At 49.7% G+C, this 22,314-nt stretch overlaps 1 protein-coding gene across 5 annotated transcripts in view; it reads right to left on the reverse strand.

Annotated features, from left to right (window-relative positions):
* LOC140404917 (zinc finger protein 410-like) overlaps nt 1–22,314 on the reverse strand; it is a 56,713-nt gene that overhangs the window by 28,355 nt on the left and 6,044 nt on the right. For all 5 annotated transcript variants that reach the window (XR_011938599.1, XR_011938597.1, XR_011938598.1 and 2 more), the window contains exons 3-9: nt 21,997–22,047; nt 19,921–20,056; nt 6,832–7,011; nt 5,756–5,921; nt 3,607–3,788; nt 3,000–3,089; nt 248–370 (exon numbers count right to left, since the gene is read on the reverse strand). Coding sequence is in view for 2 of the 5 variants with exons in the window: in XM_072493569.1 (XP_072349670.1) it covers nt 248–370; nt 3,000–3,089; nt 3,607–3,788; nt 5,756–5,921; nt 6,832–7,011; nt 19,921–20,056; nt 21,997–22,029 (910 nt within the window). In the remaining 3 variants the exon portion in view is untranslated. The remainder of the gene's footprint in view (nt 1–247; nt 371–2,999; nt 3,090–3,606; nt 3,789–5,755; nt 5,922–6,831; nt 7,012–19,920; nt 20,057–21,996; nt 22,048–22,314) is intronic.

Consider the following 22,314-nt stretch of genomic DNA (forward strand, 5'->3'; position numbering starts at 1 on the left):
TGAAGCAAGAGATTTAAACAAAAAAAATCATACTGAGGCAGTTAGGGATTGCTCGCCTGAGTTGAGGGGTGTGAGGGTAGAAGCACATTGTCTGGGCAGGGTAAAGGGAAGTCTCACTTCCTTATGCACATGATCTATGAATGCTAGACGGTTGGAGGCAACAGGGTTTAATAAGTGGGCAAATGATCCCTTCCTGACCACTGGGATCCCTCGCTAAATGCACCGGCCCCCTTCCGCCACCGCCCACCTGTGGTTTCTTCTTGGTCGCTGAGGGGCACGAGGACATTGTGGTATTTCCGCAGGTGAACATTCCTGCTGCCGCTCTGAGAGAAAGTCTTGCTGCAGATATTACACCGGTACGGCTTCTCACCTGTAATTCAATCACACATCTCTTTACGATCCTGTTTTTGTGCTATTCATTGACAGCACATTCCACCGAGCATGGCGCTCTCCGTACGCAAGTAGTTTAATGCCCCTTACTCAGGTTGGTGAAACGTGGGGCTCGCTAGCACGGTGTTGTAGCAGCGAGCAGTGAAGATACATTTAAGGGAAGGCGAGAGGCATGTGGGGGAGAAGGGAATGGAGGGTTCTGTATTGGAGGGGGAAGAACGGGAGGAGGTCCAAGAGAAGGATACGGTCAGAATGGACTGCTGGGTCTGTGCTGTACATTTTACACAATTCAATGTCCCTCTCCCCCATCACAGCAAGTTCAAGCTGCAGCATGAAGCCAGAAGGGATTTGGTGTGGATGAGGACATGGGCATTAGCAAAGTTATGGAGTGGCTGAAGTTTACAGAATGTGGAGGATGGGGCACTGGTTCGGACAGTACCGAACGGTTAAAGTTGATACTTTGACCCGATTGCGTTTAAAAAGGTATCAAAGGCACAGATGAAAGCTTCAGCAGCTGACGGGATGAGTTAGAGATGATGTTAATGTTTTTCAAAAATATTTTTATTCTCCTTTTTCACATTTTCTCCCAAATTTGCACATAATAAACAATAATCAGTAACGAATGTAATGTCAACCCCCATATCAATAACAACGATCCCATCCTCCCACCAAACCCCAGACATTAGCCCGAATGTTAACATAAACAAATAACAAAAAGGAACCAGGAATCACCCATAGTCGCCATTAACACATACAGTCCCTCTCCCCCCAGCCCCCAACCCCCCTAATGTTCGATGTTATCCAATTCTCGAAAGTGCATAATGACCAACGCCCATGAATTGTAGAACCCCTCCATCCTTCTGCTCAGTTCAAATTTGACCTTTTCAAGCGTCAAGAATTCCAACAGGTCCCCCCGCCATGCCAGGGCACAGGGTGGAGAGATTGATCTCCACCCTAACAGGATCCGCCTTCGGGTGATCAACAAGGCGAAGGCTACAACATCTGCCTCCGCGCCCGTTTCCAAAGCCGGTTGGTCCAACACCCCGAATATGGCCTCCCGAGGGCCCAGTTTCACGTGCACCACTTTAGAGATTACCCTAAAAACCTCCTTCCAGTAATCCTCCAGTTCTGGACAGGACCAAAAGATATGAACGTGGTTTGTGGGCCACCCCCCCCCGCAACATTCACACACATCTTCTACCCCCTCAAAGAGCCGGCCCATCCTCGCCCTTGTAAGGTGCACTCTATACACCATCTTCAGATGTATCAGCCCCAACCTCGCGCACGAGGTGGAGGCATTCACTCTCCGGAGCACCTCACACCAGAACTCCTCCTCCATACCTTCTCCCAACTCTTCCTCCCACTTTGCCTTGATCCCTTCTAGCGGCGCCTTCTCCTCCTCCAAAATAGCCCCATAAACCGCCGATACTACCCCCTTCTCCAGTCCCCCTGACGTCAGCACCTCCTCCAGCAATGTGGAAGCCGGCTCTACTGGGAAGCTCTGTATCTCCTTCCTGGCAAAGTCTCGAACCTGCATGTGTCTAAATATTTCCCCGTGCTCCAGCCCATACTTCGCTCCTAGATCCTTCAATCCCGCAAGACGACCCCCAAGAAACAAATCTTTTTTAGTATCCTAATTCCTTTCTCCTCCCATCTCCGAAAATTTCCATCCCACTTCCCTGGCTCAAATCTATGGTTCCCCCAAATCGGCATTTCCCTTGACCCTGCCCCCAACCCAAAGTACTGTCGAAACTGCTTCTAAATTCTCAACGAAGCTATTACTACCGGACTCCCTGAGTATCTCCCCAGGGCCGTCGGGAGCGGCGCTGTCGCTAGCGCCTTCAATCCTGACCCCCTACCCAAACTTTCCTCCATTCTGACCCATTGGGAGTCAACCCCTCTGACCCAGCTCCGTACCTTCTCCACATTCGCCGCCCAGTAATAATACATCAGGTTCGGAAGACCCAGACCCCCTGCCTGCCTACCTCTCTGTAGTAGAATCTTTCTAATTCTGGCCACCTTCCCTCCCCATATGAACGAGGTAATCATCCCGTCAATCTCTCTAAAAAAATCGGCAGGCATTGAAAAATAAACAGGAATCACAGCAGCACATTCATTTTAACCACCTGTACCCAACCCGCTAGTATGATGGTGGCTAATGTTATACAGGTGTAAGTAGGTGGTTTCATTAATGGAGGACATGGGGTGCTCAGATTGCCAGCACTCTGGTCAAACCTGAGGCAGTGGTGAGAGGGGCAAAGTTTGAAGTGGGATAGCTTTGGTCTTCCCAAATTTAAGTGGAGGAAATTGCAGCTGGTCGAAGGTGCTAGGTATTTTTGGACGGATAACTCAAGGTGGGCAGCTACATTTTTAACTATTTGCAATTTAGCGAGACAAAAATAACAGGAGCCTGAGGAACAAGGATAGGAGGAGCAACAAGGATAAAATAAGGAACATGGAAGGGGGACTAAAAAGAAGGAAATGAGGTAATGCTAATTATTTCTCGGTAACAGGGCATTCTTCCCTAGTGCCTCTAGTCTAGGAGGCAGAAGCAGTCCCTCTCCCCGGTTAACGTCTTGCTAATCTCACAGAAATCGCGAGCTCCATACCTGAGTGTATGACCATGTGCTTACGAAGACTGGAGTATTCTGTAAAACAGCGCCCGCAGCTTCCTGCTTCACAAACAAATGGCTTCTCCCCTAACAAAAAGAAAAACACAGCAGCAAATTATAACTGGCCAAAAAGGGATCTTTTAAAAATGCATTCTTTCATGGGATACGGGCGTCGCTGGCAAGGTTGCCCATTTGTGGCCCATCTCTAATTGCCCCAGCACTGAGTGGCTTTGCTAGGCTATTTCAGAGGGTCAACCACATTGCTGTGGGTCTGGAGTCACATGTAGGCCAGACCGGGTAAGGGCGACAGATTTCCTTCCCTAAAGGAAGTGAACCAGACGGGTTTTTCTGACAATTTTTTTACATTTAAATTTTTCCAATTAAGGGGCAACTTAGCGTGGCCAATCCACCTACCCTGCACATCTTTGGGTTATGGGGGTCAGATCCACGCAGACGCGGGGAGAATGTGGAAACCCCACATGGACAGTGACCCGGGGCCGGGGTAGAACCTGGGTAGTCAGCACCATGAGGCAGCAGTGCTAACCACTGCAGCACCGTGCCGCCAGTGTCGTTAAAAACATGTTGGCGTGCTAATGCCAATTACCAGTATGAATTCGCATGTGGTTCTTTAAGTTGCCGGCTGTTGTAAACTTCTTCCCACAGTCGGCCTCGGGGCAGATGTAGGGCTTCTCCCCGTTGTGTGTCCTCATGTGGACCTTTAACCTCTGAAGCACGTAGAAACTCTTCCCGCATCCCTCCTTTGGGCAGGTGAAGGAGCGATCGTTCCTGTGTGGAAAGATGGGATTTACTTGGTGGATGGAAAGAACTACATGAAGCCAGTAAGAGAGAATGATGTGGTGGCAGAGCTCACTGCCGAGTCCAATATCCCGAGGACTTGTGCAACTCCTGGTGACTCTATACATTCGGCCACATGGTAAAGGCCTGGGGATGGGTTTACCCCTGTTTTCTTCACTCGTGAACCGCAAGCAACAGAGGAGGAGAAAATATTCCCGAGTAAAACGAAAGCCAGCACATCGGTTTCTCTTGAAAGAAAAAGCACCCAGCCCGCTCAACCAATGCTGAAAGAACATGGGCAACGGGAGAATTCACCCTTAATAGAACCTCACAAGTAACCTGCGAAATATCGAAGATCAGGGCAAAGCCCCCCCATACATATTAACTTACATTATGGCTCCTGCGTAGTCCAAATGGAGCTGAACAATTGCAGGTACAATCCTTGAGAGCAGGAAAATAACGCAGAGTTTGACTGGAAAAGCAGAGAGCATGGGAGAGACAGAATCTGAGATCATAATCATGATCATAGTTCCTTCATGAGCATGGTTTAACTTAATAATCTTTATTGTCATGAGCAGGCTTGCATTAACACTGCAATGAAGTTACTGTGAGAAGCCCCCAGTCCCCACACTCCGGCGCCTGTTCGGGTACACAAACGTCCAATTCACCTAACAACGCGTCTTTCGGGACTTGTGGGAGGAAACCGGAGCGCCCGGAGGAAACCCACGCAGACACAGGGAGAACGTGAAGACTCCGCACAGACAGTGACCCAAGCCGGGAATCGAACCTGGGACCCTGGAGCTGCGAAGCAACATTGCTAATCACTGCACTACCGTAATTGCCCAGTTCCCCCATTATCATAGGTTCTTATGATTGGAGGAGCAGCAAAGGCAGGAGAGCGGGAGGGAACCTGTTATTGGAGGAACTGGAACAGTGAGCATGAGATCGAGACAACAAATACACTTTTACACAAGTTGGAGAGAGAGAGAAAGAGATGGAAACAATTCTCTTCAGAGCAGAACCATAGAGCGTGAGAGTCAATGGATAGTAGACTCCTTTTTACCCCCTCGCTTTGGAAGTTAAAAAAAATCTGATGATTTCTATTGTGTGTGTGGGGGGGGGGGGGGGGGGGGGGGGGGGGGGAAGGTGAGGATTTTTTTCTTGGGCAGACACTGCGGATGGGACACAATGAAGCGGCTCTTTTTTTAAAAAACGATTATTTATAAAGCGTCCCTTAACTTCTGCTGTATAAGTGTGTGGCGGTGTACATTTTTCTTCGGCTACCATCATGCGCCTGTTTTCTGCTTTAAAAAAATGTTTTGATAGTGTAGAAAAAAGAGGGTGGCACGGTGATGCAGTGGTTAGCACTGCTGCCTCGCGCCTCCGAGGACCCGGGTTCGAACCCGGTCCCGGGTCACTGTCCGTGTGGAGTTTGCACATTCTCCCCGCATCTACGTGGGTCTCACCCCCACAACCCAAAAAGATGTGCAGGCTAGGTGAATTGGCCACGCTAAATTAATTGCCCCTTAATTGGGGGGGGGGGGGGGGGGGGGGGGGAGATAGTGTAGACAAAGTTGGGAGACCAGTCCGATCAGAAGATCCCGAGCTTCCAGACCTCGAGTTTTCTTTAATACCTGCCACGGGGGTACAGTGGCAGGGTGGGGGCGAGTGGAAGGAAACCATTTTAATTGTTGTTGGATTCTTGGCCACCTGTCCAGCACCATCTCTCGGTCTCTTTAAAATCCTGCATTGGAGGCCGAGAATGAGAATGCAAATCCCCGCTCCGGGAAACAGCTCGTTTTCTAGCTTAAATCATTTAGCTCTAGAAATCAAACAACAGCCCCCGAGAAAACCACGCATGGAGCTCACCAGGGAGGGGGGGGGCATATATTGACCCCCTGCTCCCAACCGCATGCAAAGCCATGGTTCGTGGCCAGGAAATAAGCTTTTGAACTCACTTGTGTGTTTTCAGGTGATACTTCAGGTGTGCGTGCCAGAGAAAGGTCCTGCTACATCCATCGTAACAGCACTTGAGGGTCTTCTCACTTGGTGCAGGGGCGTGCTGCAGGTCAGGTGTCAGGTCCTCCTTACAGCTGGATGCGTTGCCGTTGTTTGCGGACCCTCCTGCGAACGCAAAGCTCAGATCAGAACCGCAGCCTTGGGACACCGACAACCAGCGGACGGGCAGATTGCTGCAAATGCAATGGGAGGGTGGTGGGAAATTGCAACAGTGGGGACTCAATGGCTACTCGACTGGATTGGGAGGGGCAGCCAATAATAAGAGGCACCTTGGGGCTCTCCTGAGCGGTGAAAGATCCGAGACAGAAGTTTGTTCTTTCTCTTTTACGTCTTAGAGGGGAAACATTTTTTAAAAAAACTTTGGGGGAGAGGGGTGCAGGGTGAAAAGACCAAATCCAAGGTTCAATGTTGAAAAGGGAGACCTAGGACCCGGGTTCGATCCGGCCGCAGGTCACTGTCCGTGTGGAGTTTGCACATTGCCCCCATATCTGCGTGGGCCTCACCCCCACAACCCAAAGATGTGCAGGGTAGGCAGATTGGCCATACAAATTTACCCCTTAATTGGAAAAGAAAATAATTGGGGACTCTAAATTTATTTCTTAAAAAAAAAAGGGGACCTGCCCATGGACAATGAGCAATTTGGACACAGCAGCAATAACCCCCAATGTGGAATCGCCCCCTAGGCACAAACGACTGCTCCTGCAAGGGAGAAACTGGAGTGCGGCCCACGCCTTAAGCAAGTCTGCATCCCCAGGAGAGATGGGATGCAGAGGGGTAGGGGTGCGATTTGAGCAAATCAACCAAGTGACAGCGGAAACAGGAGAGGATGTGCTAGAGAGAACAGGGTGTTAAAAATAACCGTATCGTGAGCGATGCCAAAATAATAGTCCGAAAATCTGAAGTTAAAAACAAAAAATAAATTCATAGTGCTTGTACGGGATGCAATTACTGCATCGTTGGGAATGGGTGAGGTTAGGGGGGGGTTTAAGTAGCAGCATACGTGACCAAAAAAAACCTTTTGAGTCCTTCACCAGTTCTGCCCTGGTCGCAGCTACGAGACTGTCATGCGCCAACTCTTGCACTCGGAGATACCATGGGGCGCTCCCATCCGCTTTTTCACTGGGAGCAGTTGCGCTCCTGGCATCAGGTGCCTCAGCTCGAATCGGCACCGCAGGGTCAGAGGCAGTGGGGTCACCTGGAAAAGACAAAGATAAGCTCATATATACACCACCTTTGTCAGGTTTCCTCAGAGCACTCTGCAGGCAGTGAAGTACTTAAGACCATAAGACATAGTAAGGCCACTCCACCATTCAATCATGGCTGATTTCAACTCCATTTACCCGCTCTCTCTCCATAGCCCTTAATTCCTCGAGAAATCAAGAATTTATCAACTTCTGTCTTAAAGACACTCAACGTCCCGGCCTCCACCGCCCTCTGTGGCAATGAATTCCACAGACCCACCACTCTCTGGCTGAAGAAATTTCTCCTCATCTCTGTTCTAAAGTGACTCCCTTTTATTCTAAGGCTGTGCCCCCGGGTCCTAGTCTCCCCTGCAAATGGAAACAACTTCCCTACGTCCACCCTATCTAAGCCATTCATTATCTTGTAAGTTTCTATTAGATCTCCCCTCAACCTCCTAAACTCCAATGAATATAATCCCAGGACCTGCTACAGTAGTGAACTCGCCAACATTGAGGGCATTTAAAAGTTTATTGGATAAACATATGGATGATAATGGTATAGTGTAGGTTAGATGGCTTTTGTTTCGGTGCAACATCGTGGGCCGAAGGGCCTGTACTGCGCTGTATTGTTCTATGTTCTATGATCCTCAGACGTTCATCGTATGTTAGGCCTACCATTCCTGGGATCATCCGTGTGAATCTCCGCTGGACCCGCTCCAGTGCCAGTATGCCCTTCCTGCAGGCTGGGAGCAGGGAAACAGAGGTCCAGGTGAGCGATCACCTGTCGAACAACAGCAGCAGGCTCTGAGAGGAGCCTCACAACTGGCTTTGGCTGCAGCTCTTCACTTTCACTCGTCGAATGCTTCCTAGCCTGTCAGTTTCACAGATGATGCTCTGCCCCCTGTGAACTCACCTCAGGCGCCATGGTGAATTCTGATAGCTCAGAAAACAGGTGTGCTGGCTGTTCAAGCCAGAATGTGGCGCTGAAGAGACAGTTAATTGCCCGTCTTCATGATCTAATTAGCTTGTGGACAGATTGAGAGGAGTTTGTCCACAAACTCCAGTGGGTATAACCCTGAGCTGGGGCGAGATTCTCCAACCCCCCCGCCGGGTCGGAGAATCGCCGGGGGCTGGCTTGAATCCTGCCCCCGCCGGTTGCCGGATTCTCCGGCACCGGAGATTCGGCGGGGGCGGGAATCGCGCCGCGCCAGTTGGCGGGCCCCCCCCCCCCCCCCCCGCGATTCTCCGGCCCGGATGGGCCGAAGTCCCGCTGCTAGGATGCCTGTCCTGCCGGCGTGGATTGAACCAACTACCTTACCGGCGGGACAAGGCGGCACGGGCGGGATCTGGGGTCCTGGGGGGGGGGGGGGGACGCGGGGCGATCTGGCGCCGGGGGGTGCCCCCACGGTGGCCTGGCCCGCGATCGGGGCCCACCGATCCGCGGGCGGGCCTGTGCCGTGGGGGCACTCTTTTCCTTCCGCCTTCGCCACGGTCTCCACCATGACAGAGACGGAAGATACTCCCTCCACAGCGCATGCGCGGGGATGCCGTGAGCGGCCGCTGACGCTCCCGCGCATGCGCCGCCCGAAGATGTCATTTCCGCGCCAGCTGGCGGGGCAGCAAAGGCCTTTCCCGCCAGCTGGCGGGGCGGAAATTAGTCCGGCGCCGGCCTAGCCCCTCAAGGTTGGGGCTTGGCCCCCCAAGATGCGGAGGATTCCGCACCTTTGGGGCGGCGCGATGCCCGACTGATTTGCGCCGTTTCTGGCGCCAGTCGGCGGACATCGCGCCGATACCGGAGAATTTCGCCCCTGGTGTCACATTTATTGGACTCCCCGACCTGGCTCCTCCTATCTGGTGCTGCCAATTTAAGGAAATACTACCCCACCAGCGTCACCAATAATGTTGCTCTTTAGAGTCGCCAATATGACACTGAGGCTCTTTTTATGATATGATGTTATGTCCCAACAGCGTCGCCAATACTGTGGGTGTTTCTATTTCTCTTACTGAACCACAAGGCTTTCCCGTATATCGATCAAATGACCACACAACCAGTTAGTCAGTTCAAGTTCAAAGATGGTTCAGTTCCTCGGCTGTTTCCTTGTCTCCCATCACAAAATTACCAGCGTCATTTTGGAGCGGCCCAATGTCAACTTTTGCCTCCCGTTTGTTTTTAATGTATTTAAATAAACTTTTACTATCATTCCTAATGTTACTGGCTAGCCTACCTTCAAATTTGATCCTCTCTTTCCTTATCTCTCTCTTTGTTATCCTCTGTTTGTTTTTGTAGCCTTCCCAATCTTCTGACTTCCCACTACTCTTTGCCACATTATAGGCTTTCTCTTTTGTTTTGATGCATTCCCTAACTTCCTTTGTCAGCCATGGCTGCCTAATCCCCCTTCTGATAACCTTTCTTTTCTTTGGGATGAACCTCTGTACTGTGTCCTCAATTACTCCCAGAAACTCCTGCCATTGCTGTTCTACTGTCTTTCCCACTAGGCTCTGCTCCCAGTCGATTTTCGTCAGTTCCTCCCTCATGCCCCTGTAGTTACCTTTATTTAACTGTAACACCTTTACATCTGATTCTACCTTCTTTCTTTCAAATTGGAGATTGAATTCAACCATATTATTATCACTGCCTCCTAAGTGCTCCCTTACTTTAAGATCTTTAATCAAGTCTGGCTCATTATATAACACTAAGTCCAGAAAGGCCTGTTCCCTCGTGGGCTCCATCACAAGCTGTTCCAAAAAGCCCTCCTGGAAACATTCAATGAATTCCCTTTCCTTGGGTCCACTGGCAGTATTATTTACCCAGTCCACCTGCATATTAAAGTCCCCCATGATCACTGTGACCTTGCCTTTCTGACATGCACTTTCTATTTCGTGGTGCATCTTGTGCCCCTGGTCCTGACCACTGTTAGGAGGCCTGTACATAACTCCCATTATGGTTTTTTTGCCTTTGTGGTTCCTCAACTCTACCCACACAGACTCCACATCATCCGACCCCATGTCGTTTAGTGCTATTGATTTAATTTCATTCCTAATTAACAAGGCAACCCCGCCCCCTCTGCCCACCTCTCTGTCTTTTCGATAGGTTGTGAATCCCTGGAAGTTTAAATGCCAGTCCTGAACCCCCTGCAACCATGTCTCTGTGATGCCTACCACATCATACCAGTCACAATCTGGGCCACAAGCTCATCTACCTTGTTCCGTACACTGCGCGCATTTAAATATAGCACCTTTAATTCTCTATTGACCGTCCCTTTTTGTTTTCTTAGTGTGGTGGACCTTGGTTTACTGAGCCTTTCCATACACTGTGTCATATTTTGTGGGATGGGGACTATCGTAACCTCTCCTGAGTTTTGTCTTTTCGTGCTTTTTTGTATTCCTAAGCAGCTACGCTTCCCACTGATTACTTCACCTCTTGGTTCCCTGACTTTCCCTTCCCCCCAATCTTTAGTTTAAAGTCCTATTGACCACCCTATTTACTCTTTTCGCCAGAACACTGGTCCCAGCTCGGTTCAGGTGGAGACCATCCCAACGGTATAGGTCCCCGCTGTCCCAAAACTGATGCCAGTGTCCCATGAAAAGGAATCCCTCATTCCCACACCACTCTTTCAGCCACATGTTAACTTCCCTTATTCTTGCCTCCCTATGCCAATTTGCACGTGGCTCGGGCAGTAATCCGGAGATTATGACCCTTGAGGACCTGTTTTTTAATTTGAATCCTAGCTCTTTACAATCTCTAAACAGGTCCTCTTTCCTAGACTTGCCTATGTTGTTGGTACCGACATGGACCACAACAACTGGATCCTCCCCCTCCCTCTCCAGTATCCTTTCAAGCCGGTCAGAGATGTCCCGCTCCCTAGCACCAGACAGGCAACATACCATGCGGGACTCTTTATCCTGCTCACAAAGGATACTATCTATCCCCCTGATAATAGAATCCCCTACAACTTGCCTATTTACTCCCTCCCCTTGAATGGCCTGCTGAACCATGGTGCCTTGGTCAGCTGACTCATCCTTCCTGCAACACTGTTTGCCATCCACACAGGGAGCAAGTGCCTCATACCTGTTGGACAGAGTCAAGGGCTGAGGCTCCTGAGTTCCTGACTGCTGGTTCCCTTTACCTGCCTGACTTGCAGTCACACCTTGCTGTCCCTGGCCACTAGCAGGATTTAAACTACTTACTCTGACAGGTGTGACTGCCTCCTGAAACACAGTGTCCAGGTATGTCTCCCCCTCCCGGATGTGCCTCAGTGTTTGAAGCTCAGACTCCAGCTCATCAACTCTGAGCCGTAGCTCTTCGAGCAGCCAACACTTACTGCAGATGTGGTCGCTGCAGCTCGCAATGGGATCTGCCAGCTCCCACATCAAGCAGCGCAAGCACATCACCTGACCAGCCATCACTAATTAATTAATTAGTTTAATTTAAGTTTATGGTGGGGGCAGCTTCAGCCAATCAGACACTACCCTGCACTTTTAACTGAAAAACAGCACAATTAGATTAGCCACTTACCTTTCCTGGTTACCTTACTGCACCAAACTAGCAAATTCTCACTGTCTGTATCTCTGTCACTCAGGGAAAGGAGAAACTTACCTCCCAGAAATCACTTGCGCACCGCTCCGCTGAAATCGACTGGCCTGCTCCTGTGAAGGTAAGTGTTTTTAAAGGAGAAACTTACCTCCCAGAAATCACTTGCGCACCGCTCCCGCTGAAATCGACTTATTGAACTGCAGTCACTGTTCAAGCGTAGGAAATGCGGCAGCCAGTTTGCACGCAGCAAGCTCCCGCAAACAGCACTGTGATAACGACTGGGTAGTCTTGCGTTTTGAGTGTGATGTTGATTGAGGAATAAATCGTGGCCTGGGCGCCGGGGAGAACTCCCTTCATCTTCTCCAAAATAGTACCATGAGATTTTTGTGACATTTGTTCGAGAGCCGACGGGGCCATTGTTAAGGCCTAACTGGTTGCGAGTGCAGGCAGCTGAACAGTCTAGCGAGAACTACGGTCTTTAGCAATCAGAGGAAATCACAGGGTGGAGGAGTGGGATATTAAAATCATATTTTCTGCTTTCAAAAAAAATTAGCAATTTGCTGATTGCAAGTTTCCCTATTTAAATGTCCCCAACTCTCCAGGAGAGAGGGTTTAATGAAAGCCTGTCAGAAACAAAAATCACTTCCAGCCCAGCTGCAGGCATTTGTTGCGATCTTATTACGCAAGTGAGTTTGAAAACTATACAGCAACTAATTGAAACAAATAGGCCTTTATACTAACACAGGACAGAACTGGACTTCACATCCGGGCAATGAAGCTGGGTGAGAATGGGCTGATTGTGATTGGAGACACATAGAGTGCTACATACAGAGGGACAGATACCATGGCACATGTTTGTGGAACAACTACAGCAGATCCTTTCATCTAACCCCATCAACATATCCTCCTATTCCTTTCTTTTAAATTTTTATATCTAGCTTCCCCTGAATGCATCTACACTATTCACCTCAAATACTTCTTGGAATAGAATCCATAGGGCAGCACGGTGGCGCAGTGGGTTAGCACTGCTGCCTCACGGCGCCGAAGTCACAGGTTCAATCCCGGCCCCGCGTCACTGTCCATGTGGAGTTTGCACATTCTCCCCGTGCACCCAATGGAGTTGCCAATTGCAACTCTGCAGGACACAAGGAACTTCACCCCACCCCCCCTTCAAGGGTCCAACCTCAGACACACTGTCTGCATGTAAACATATCCGATATGTGGTAATGGCGGGAAATCTAGGTTCCAGAAAATCTGGCTTCATCCGAGCAATCCACAACAATCGATCCATTTGAATGGGACCGATTATTGATCCAGTGAGCGTCAGCCAACCGGATCACACAATTCTAACCGAGTTCCAATACGGGCAAGTATCAGAATCCTAATTCTAATCCCCAACCCAACATATATACATTCCATAGGCAGAAACAAAATACTAAATTAAGCTGCTTATGTTCAAATAATTCGGTTGAAAGACATATAGTACAAAGAAAATAAATTATTTTTAAAAAAGCATTCAGATGAGAGAGTCCTTCATATAGTCTTTGGTTGCGGTGCCGGTACGCTGTTCCTGCATCCAGGCACCTTAGTCCCTTTTTCCAGCAGGCAAGCTTTGTCGTGAGGATGGTTAAATAGACAACCATGGGTAAGATGCATATTATAGCCTGGTGCAACGGAAGTTGAACCCAGAGGTGTATTTGTATGTTGGAGCCCCAATCCCAGAAGTCCTCCCACCAGGTAGTGACTCTGATCTCACTGATGTTTCTTTTGATTGCCCCAGTTTGTTGCACCACTTTGATGGGGGTCCTCCTGTGCGCCAATTGTGCGCCAACTGTGTCCGAACCTGCTGCAATTTCTCCAGCAGAAGTGTCATACCCGTGTCATGTTTTTCAAAGTACTCTCCCAGAGTCGGCCCGAGTTCCTTGCTGGAGTTCATCACCACTTTCTTTCTCTGGTGTCTATCTGCTCGTTCAATCAAACCTATCCTAGCAGGGATGTGTGGCCTGATGCAGGGTGCGGTGCTGGCGACGCTGCGCGTTGACGCCCCACCCTGCATTGTTTTAGCGAGGTCTTGACACAGTCTTCTTCCTCTCCCCGATATGCTACTCGGGTGACATCACTTTCCAGATTGCGAATTTCACGGGTACAATTTAAATCAGTGCTTGTCCTGAATCCACAGGGTGGCGACCCTGGGGGGTTCGATAAGAAGTGATCTAGTTGTTCCGAATTCGAACCCACCAACCTTGTATTCTCCAACATTGATGCATGATCAATTACTAGTAAAACGAGGTCGTAAACTCCTAGGTTTAACCAATGGTCTTCAGCCTCTCGGGTACTGCAATACCTGATAATACCACAGGCTATACACAGCCTGAACCTGAATTAAGAGGGCAGTCACCCCACGTGACGGCCAGTATTCAAGTGGGTGGACGAGAGTACAGACCTCCGGCCTGATTCAGTAAATTGGGCCATAAACCAGATGTCTGCCACATGAGGTGAACAGACTACGTAGTTGCAACTAGGATAGTCAAGGGAGTTGTGTAAACTCTGTAGAGGGAATTCAGTGACAGCTGGACCCCTACCCACACACCCGTGACAAACCCGTGGGGAAGAGAGAGTGTGTTAAAAATGGCAAACCGTGCCGAATGGAAAGGAACATTCAGGAGATATTTGAACAGGAAATGGCCCAAATGGGTTACCACCCGGATACCGGACCTGGGATCTGAAGGAAAAATTTGTTGGGACCACGCCCATAAAAAGTTGGGCAGATGGGCCTCCACGATAAGTAAGGCGATTGCGATCGCTAGTTGTTTGGAACAGCTCTGCCGGGGGCGGCGAGTTTAAAATTTAAACAGGAATTAGGTGACGCCAGACAGTGGGTGAAACTGTAAAGTGAGTAAGAGGGGCGAGGGCAGACGATCCAAGCCAGCCGTCTACACAAGAATCAATTTGGGTTCAATGCAAGAAGGAGTACCACAAAGAGTACCGCACGATACACTCCACCTTGCCCAATCCCCAAAATGTAGCCGGGTAGACACCAGATGAAATGAAGGCGGCAATTTTGACTGCTGTGGACCCAGTGGACAGCCTGAGTAAGTCTCGGCAAAAATAAAAAGAGGAACACCTGACAGCATACGGCAGTCGCCTGTGGATGCAATCTATGCCAATTTGGGCAGCTGGCCTGAGCCCAGTTGAATGAACACATCCGATCCACGCTCGTCTCCCATGCAACCGAAGGGAGTCGGAAGGCATGTAAGAATTTTGACCCAGCCGACGACGCACATGATGAAGTGTGGGCAATCCAGACAATCACCCTCGCCTGGGAGGAGGAAGTACACAGGAGGTGGAAAAGACCAAACACGAGGGCGAGTAAAATGTACCCCGTCCAAAAAAAACCCAACCCAGCTCGGTGTGGTGGAATGAGGGGTGTGTGAAACAGGAACAGGGGAGGTAACTACAGAGGATACCGGCCCCCATATGAATCTCCCAACGCTAGAAGCAGAGATCAGCCCCGAGGGGACCTCAGGTATTCACAGAATCACAGAATACCACAATGCAGAAGAGACCCTTCAGCCCATTGAGTCTGCACTGACTCATGAAAGGCATCCGCAGGGGCGGTGTTACAATTGTGGCCAGGCGGCCCACTATGTTTGAGAGTGTAGGGCACCCTGCCAACAGCTGCGAATACACCAGCGGTTTCCAGAACAAAGATCCCAACCCAGACCACCGGAGGGACCCACCCGACAGAGGAAACCGACAACCTATACAGCCTGTACCTTCGGCTAGACAAAGAGCCCAGGGGATGACGGTGCCAGGCCTCACCGACGTGGGTGTGGAACGCCAAATGGGATAGTGCAGGGATTCCCCTGGTACAAGGGGAGGTAGGAGGCCGCCCCGTTGTGATCCTGTGGGACATGGGAGGATCCCAACACTACCCTTAATACATTCTGCACCTTGGATAACATGTGGTGCACCCACAAGAAGATCACTTTAAGTGGCTTTACAGGACATTGACAGGAAGGGTCCGAGACAGACCCTTTAGAATTCAGATTGGGGGGACGTGGTGTGCTATCACTCAGCCATCTTTGTCAACCTTCACCACGAAGCAGAACATATCCTGGGTCCCGATTTCATGCGGAAATGTAATCTCTCTTTCAACCCAGCTGCATATGGTTGATGGCCCAGAAAAGTGAGGCCCCGCAGAAGTAGCCACTACATAGACCAGATTTCCACCATCAGGGAGGTATGGATAAAACCCACCGACATGATGGATGACCCGGGTGCCCAGAGAATCCTCGCAAAGCACACACAGGCATTCGCAAGCCACAAACATGACTGTGGCCAGATGACAGGGGACGTCATTATAGAAGGGCCCGATCTAAAACCCCAAAGACAATTTGACTTCCCCAAGTAAGCAGAGGGGAGGCAGCCAAAGTAATCAACAGTTTATTGCAAAGGGAGTCCTGTGTTCCCTTGCCTCCACCAATAATTCCCCAGTTTGGCCGGCAAGAAAATCGGATGGCTCGCGGAGGCTGACTATCGATTACCGGGAACTGAATCTAACCACCCCAATCACTGCCCCACAGTAGCGACCAGCCCCAAAGCCACAATGAGGCAAGCCCCGCACGCCAAGTATTTCACGGTGTTGGACATCAGCCATGGCTTTTAGTCGATTTCCCTAGACCAGCAATGCCAGTAGAAGTCTGCCTTCACCTTTCAGGAGCAACTATATACTTGGACGTGCCTGGCTAAGGACTTCCGTAACTCACCCTCCACATTTCACCAGAGACTCACAAAGGGTCTGAAGGGTTTTCAAAACCCAAATGTTTGGTTCAGCAAGTAGACGATCTTCTTCTCCAGATCGGAATCCCCCCTTTAGGGGGTGCTAAACCAGCCCCTTTAGCGCACTGGGCTAAATAGCTGGCTTTTAAAGCAGGCCAAGGCAGGCCAGTAGCACGGTTCAATTCCCGTACCAGCCTCCCCGAACAGGCGCCGGAATGTGGCCACTAGGGGCTTTTCACAGTAACTTAATTTGAAGCCTACTTGTGACAATAAGCGATTTTCATTTCATTTCATTTATTCTTTCATGGGATGTGGGCATTGCAGGCAAGGCCAGCATTTGTTATCCTTCACTAATTGCTCTCGAACTGAGTCAACCACATCGTTGTAGATCTGGAGTCACATGTAGGCCATACCAGGTAAGGACGGCAGATTTCCTTCCCTAAAGGACATTAGCGAACCAGATGAGTTTTTCCGACAATCGACAATGGTTTTATGATCATCATTAGACTTTTAATTCCAGAGTTTTCATTTAATTCAAATGTCACCATCTGCCGTGGAGGGATTCGAACGCGCTTCCCCAGAGCATTACCCTGGGTGTCTGGATTACTCGTCCAGTGACAATACCATCAGGCCACCGCCTCCCCAACGGGAAACATCCTAAACTGTTGGAAGATCTGCTGAACCTCCTCACGACGTTCGGCCTAAAGATTAACCCCAAGAAAGGCCAGATTGAGATTACAGATCTCGTACTTGGGGAAAGTAGTGACAGAGGGGAAGCACGAAATAGCGAGGAAACAGATCGAATCTGTAACATGTCTTCCCCTGTCAAACACATGAGCTCGTTGTGCTCTTTTCTAGGCTTGCCCGAGCTCTTTTCTAGGCTTGGTGGGGTACTGCCAAAACCACATCAACGCTTTCGCCACCAAAGCCGTTCCCCTTTCAGACCTCCGAAAGAAAAATGCCTGTGGGAATGGACCACGCTGTCTCAAGAGCAAAAACAGGCCCTAGCACAGACCCCAGCAGTGCAAGTACCCATCCCAGACATCCCCTTTTCGCTGGAGGTAGTGGCCACGGACAACGCACTTGTAGCCATACTTCTGCAAGAGCGCCACGGGACAAAGGTTGGGGGAGGGGACTGCTACTGGGTGAGGTGTTTTTGAGAGGAAGTGGATGGGAGGATTCTGGGAGGGGGGGGGGGGGGGGGGGGGGGGGGGCTCGATGGTAACAATGGGACAGGGCAGACCGAGCCCAGTGGGCATAGCCTGGAGTTATGAGGATGGTGGATGGGAGGTGGATAGTATGTGGAATGCGAGGGGTTTGTTGGAGGGAGGATTTTCAGGGTCATCTTGGGGGTAGCGCTCGTGAACTTGGAACCAGGGCCCCTAGAAGCCATTTTCGGGAGGTAGTTAGCCTTTGCCTCGCTGATTGCCCGGAGAGTTGGGGGGGGGGGGGGGCTACTTATATTTCTTTCACTCTCGGGAAAGTGAAGTCTCAGCAGAAGGGGATAAAGGAAGGGTTTCACAACTCATGGGGGCTGTGTATTATGCACTTCTGAGAATTCTTTGCCATTGAACATTAGGAAGGGGGGAAGGTAGGGTTGGAGGCATTGTCTTTGGTTGCACTGTTTACGGATTGATTGTTAATTTGTGGGGGGTTTTTAACCTGGAATGTACGGGTGGATGTTTTGGTCTGTATATTGAGAGGTGGGGGGGGGGAAGCAGTTTGTGTGTGAGGGTCTGTTATTCTATTTGTTTTTTCTTTGGTTGTTTATTGATGAGATTGTTGAAAATGAGGAGCATAAAAAGATTTTTTGTACAAAGAGCGCCACTGGGGACTCAGACCGGTGGCCTGTGCCACCCGGCTCCTAACCCCAGTCGAACGGGTTTCTCAGCCTGCGAGAAGCACCTTGCAGCTGTTTTCTGGGCGCTACATTTCAGCGATGTCTTTAACCTGAACCCATTGACCATTCTCACGGAGCACACCCCCATACGATTATTGTTGGCCAGCCGGATTAAAGACGGGATGGTTAGTCAAAACCATATAGTGTGCTGGGCCCTCGTGCTCCAGGGCCACGACACTGCAGTAAAGCCTACCCGAGCCCCCACCTTCTTAGTGGAAAACTTGAGCTACGGATCGTGCCTGGTCCCGACAATAAGCAACCCCAAGGGGCCATTTGTGCCAAAGCAAAAGGGGGGGGGGGGAGGATCCAGGGAAGCAGAAAAACAGGCTCCCAAAATATCTGTAGATATCCAGGGTGGGGAAAGAGAACAGAAAGCCAGGGTGTGGCATCTATGTGGTAGACCAGCAAGGCAAGCCCCTGAAGGATATGGTCTTAAAGCTTCCCGCCCAGTGACGCCACTGTTGTCTCAACGGAATTCAGACTCATCGCTTTATTATTCAAACGTTTTACCCGGGTACCCTCAATTGTGCGATGAACAAAGGACAGACACAAGTTCACAATTTAACCCAAGTTTCTTTTCAAACCCTAAAACAGTTAGCCCCCCCCAAATGATCCCAACTATAACGTGCCTAAGATCGGGTCAAGTCTTCGCTGGGGAGCGTCCCTGGGATTCTTATCCCCCTCTTCACGCCCTTCCAGAAGTTTCCTGGCCCTCAGGCCAATGATGTCTCAGGGCGGGGGGGGAAAGTCTGGCTTCATCTGGGCAATCCACAACAATCGATCCATTTGAATGGGACCGATTACCATCCGATGTCTTGTTTACAGGGCAGGCCCAGACACGTCAGTCTGTGTCCAGTATATTCGAACTCGGCTGACCGAATTCCCATCAGGCCTGCCTGTGGTGCTGACTGAGGCTTTAATGTAAAAGTGCCCAACTCTTAACTGTAAGCGTATGTCGGGCCTAAAATTCAGGCCGTTGGCCATTTTGACCACAAGAGTTTAATGGAGCAGATTTTGAATGGGGTTGAACGGAGATTAAACACCCAACTTCCAATCCATTTTGTATTGCTTTCAATCTGTGTACCACACAACCAACTCCTCCGGTCTCCTGCGTGCTCTCACTTTCTTCCCTTGCTCCCTCATCTCCAACTTGTCTGTCTGTCTCCTCTGTACTTCTGCCCTTTCCTTTCTCGCAAACTGACCTTTCTGATTGGAGAGGCCGTGGGAGGCCATGTGGAATAAGGGGCGTTTGCCACATTGTTGGTTCGGAATGTCGGAAACATTGCCTCAAAGCCAAGAGTGGGCCGGGGGGGTCAAAGTCAAACACCGGCCCATTGCCCATCACTGGCGGTATCATCGCAATAAGCGCAACTCATAAAAATGATCTAAATCTACTCTGCTTCTTTTTTTTTCTTTTTTTATTAATTTAGAGTACCCAATTCATTTTTTCCAATTAAGGGACAATTTAGTGTGGCCAATCCACCTAGCTTGCACATTTTTGGGTTGTGGGGGCGAAACCCACGCAAAGACGGGGAGAATGTGCAAACTCCATACGGACAGTGACCCAGAGCTTGGATCGAACCTGGGACCTCGGCGCCGTGAGGCCGCAGTGCTAACCCACTGCGCCACCATGCTGCCCTTAATATACCCTGCTTCTTAATAGAGGCTCTCACATTGCCACTTCTGAGAGAATTTCGCTCCACTTACCCGAGACAGGGGCTTGGTTTTCTAGCGTGCTCTCACTGGCTTTGCTTGGAGGCAGACGTCGGGCAGCGCCCTGTTCTGGCTCCTCGAACCCTTTGCCCAAGGGTATGAAGGTATTCTGGACAAACTGTACCAGCAACTGCAAATAAAACAGGTCAGGACATGAGCTGCAAGACCTAAGCACACGGCAATGTCTCCGATAACCAGTGACATAATAAAAATAAAACTAAGCCAAGACTGAGAATTCAATTCAAAAGGTTACATTAAATCACGGATGCTGCAGTCATGAAAATATCTGAAGCCACGTCTCCTTTACTCTCCAGGTTGGTTTAGGTCTCATTACTTGATAGTGCCAGCATTGTGTCTTCAGAGTCAGAAAGTTACGAATTCAAGTGCTACTCTCCAGATTGGACTGGAAGAGGATCACAGAAGTTACAGCGCAGAAGGAGACCATTCGGCCCATCGAGTCTGCACCGGCTCTTGGAAAGAGCACCCTACCTAAGCCCACACCTCCACCCTATCCCCACACTTCTACCCTATCCCCGTAACCCCACCTTGCCTTTTTTGGATAGGATGGACAATTTAGCATAGCCAATCCACCTGCACATCTTTGGATTGTGGGAGGAAACCGGAGCACCCGGAGGAAACCCACGCAGACACAGGGAGAACGTGCAGACTCTGCACACAGTGACCCAAGCCGGGAATCAAACCTGGGATCCTGGCGCTGTGAAGCCATTGTGCTAACCACAATGCTATCGTGCTGCCCATGGATGGGTAGGTTCATTACAAAGAGCCAACAGAGGCAGGTTGGGCTGAATGGCCTTCTTCTGTGCTGTACAATACAATGATAACAAACACTGTAGGGAGGCTGCGGTCAACAAAGAAGTTACAAAGATGTCAACTGTGACTCTGGCATTGCGGCATGGTGGTGCAGTGGTTAGCACTGCTGCCTCACGGCGCCGAGGACCCGGGTTCGATCCTGGCCCCGGGTTCGATCCTGGCCCCGGGTCACTGTCCATGTGAAGTTTGCACATTCTCACCGTGTCTGCGTGAGTCTCACTCCCACAACCCAAAGATGTGCAGGGTTGGTGGATTGGCCACGCTAAATTGCCCCTTAATTGGAAATAAATTGGGCACTCTAAAGTTTTAAAAATAATTAAATAAATAAATTTGTGGCTCTGGAAATATCAGTCCTGAGGTTGTCAGTGAGGTACTGAAGAGGTTGAGGATCGGGCAAGGAAGGGCAGCTAGCAGCAGACACATGGTGTGAAGCTTCCAAAGATATCCATGAGCTCTTGATAGTGGAGTTCACCATGGAGTGGGTAGCAGAAAGCAATTTGAAGAAGTGGTTACTCCTGGCCTTCCTCCAACAACTACAAAATAAACTTGCATTTATATAACGCCTTTGATATAGCAAAAACACCCCAGGCCACTTCACAGAGGCATTAATCAAAATTCCAGAATAATCCTAGAGCATTCGGAGGAATCAACAGAGGACAATGGTCGTGATAATGCTTGACATCATTCAGGCCAAATCTGCCAAATAATGATTAACCAATTGTGGGCTTCTTGTGTTTCAATATCTGAATATCTGTGTTTGTATATGCCTCAGTAGACAGCGCTTTCACTTCAGAGTCAGAAGATTATGGATTTAAGTCCCACTCCAATGATTTGCACACACAATCTAGGCTGGCACTCTAGTGCACTACTGAGGGAGTGCTGCACTGTCAGAGGTGCCATCCTTTGGAAGAGGCATTGAATTGTCCCTTTGCATGGATATAAAAGATGCTCTTGCATTATTCGGTGTAGAGCGGGGGAATTTCTCTCTCCCCCCCCCTCCCCTAGTGTCCTAACCAAGTCATCAGTGGAACAGATTATCTGGCGTCCCCTCCAGGCTCTTTGTGGGAGCTTGCTGTGCACAAATCTATTGCTGCTTTACAACAGCGTCTGCAATTCAAAAGTATTTCATTGACTTGTTGAGCGTTTGGAACATCCTGCGATTAATGGATTTTAACTGAACAGCCTTGAAATATGAACTGGAACCTTGAGTCAATAAATTAAAACGGTGTTGCAATTTACCTCGGGTTTGGATTCTAGATCATCTGACAACATAGATTCAGCCTCGGATTTCTGGAAAGAGAAGCACACAATTTGCTTTATTGTTAAACTTTGAAAGGCATGACGGTTCCTCTCATGGGTCATGGTTTGCAATCACTGAGCTCTGCGGCAAGTTTAGTTGATCTCAGCCAATGGGATGCCGGTGGTGGGTTGAGCATTTTAATTAACCTCAGCAATTTCTAGTTAGGGAAGAGAGGTGAAAAAAAAAAAAATCACTTGGGACACACCCTTCCAATCCCCTCTCCTGCTCTAGGTGTGTGGGATGACGGGGAGGATATG

Source organism: Scyliorhinus torazame, chromosome 2 (assembly GCF_047496885.1).
Source record: "Scyliorhinus torazame isolate Kashiwa2021f chromosome 2, sScyTor2.1, whole genome shotgun sequence".
Taxonomy (NCBI): Eukaryota; Metazoa; Chordata; class Chondrichthyes; order Carcharhiniformes; family Scyliorhinidae; genus Scyliorhinus; species Scyliorhinus torazame.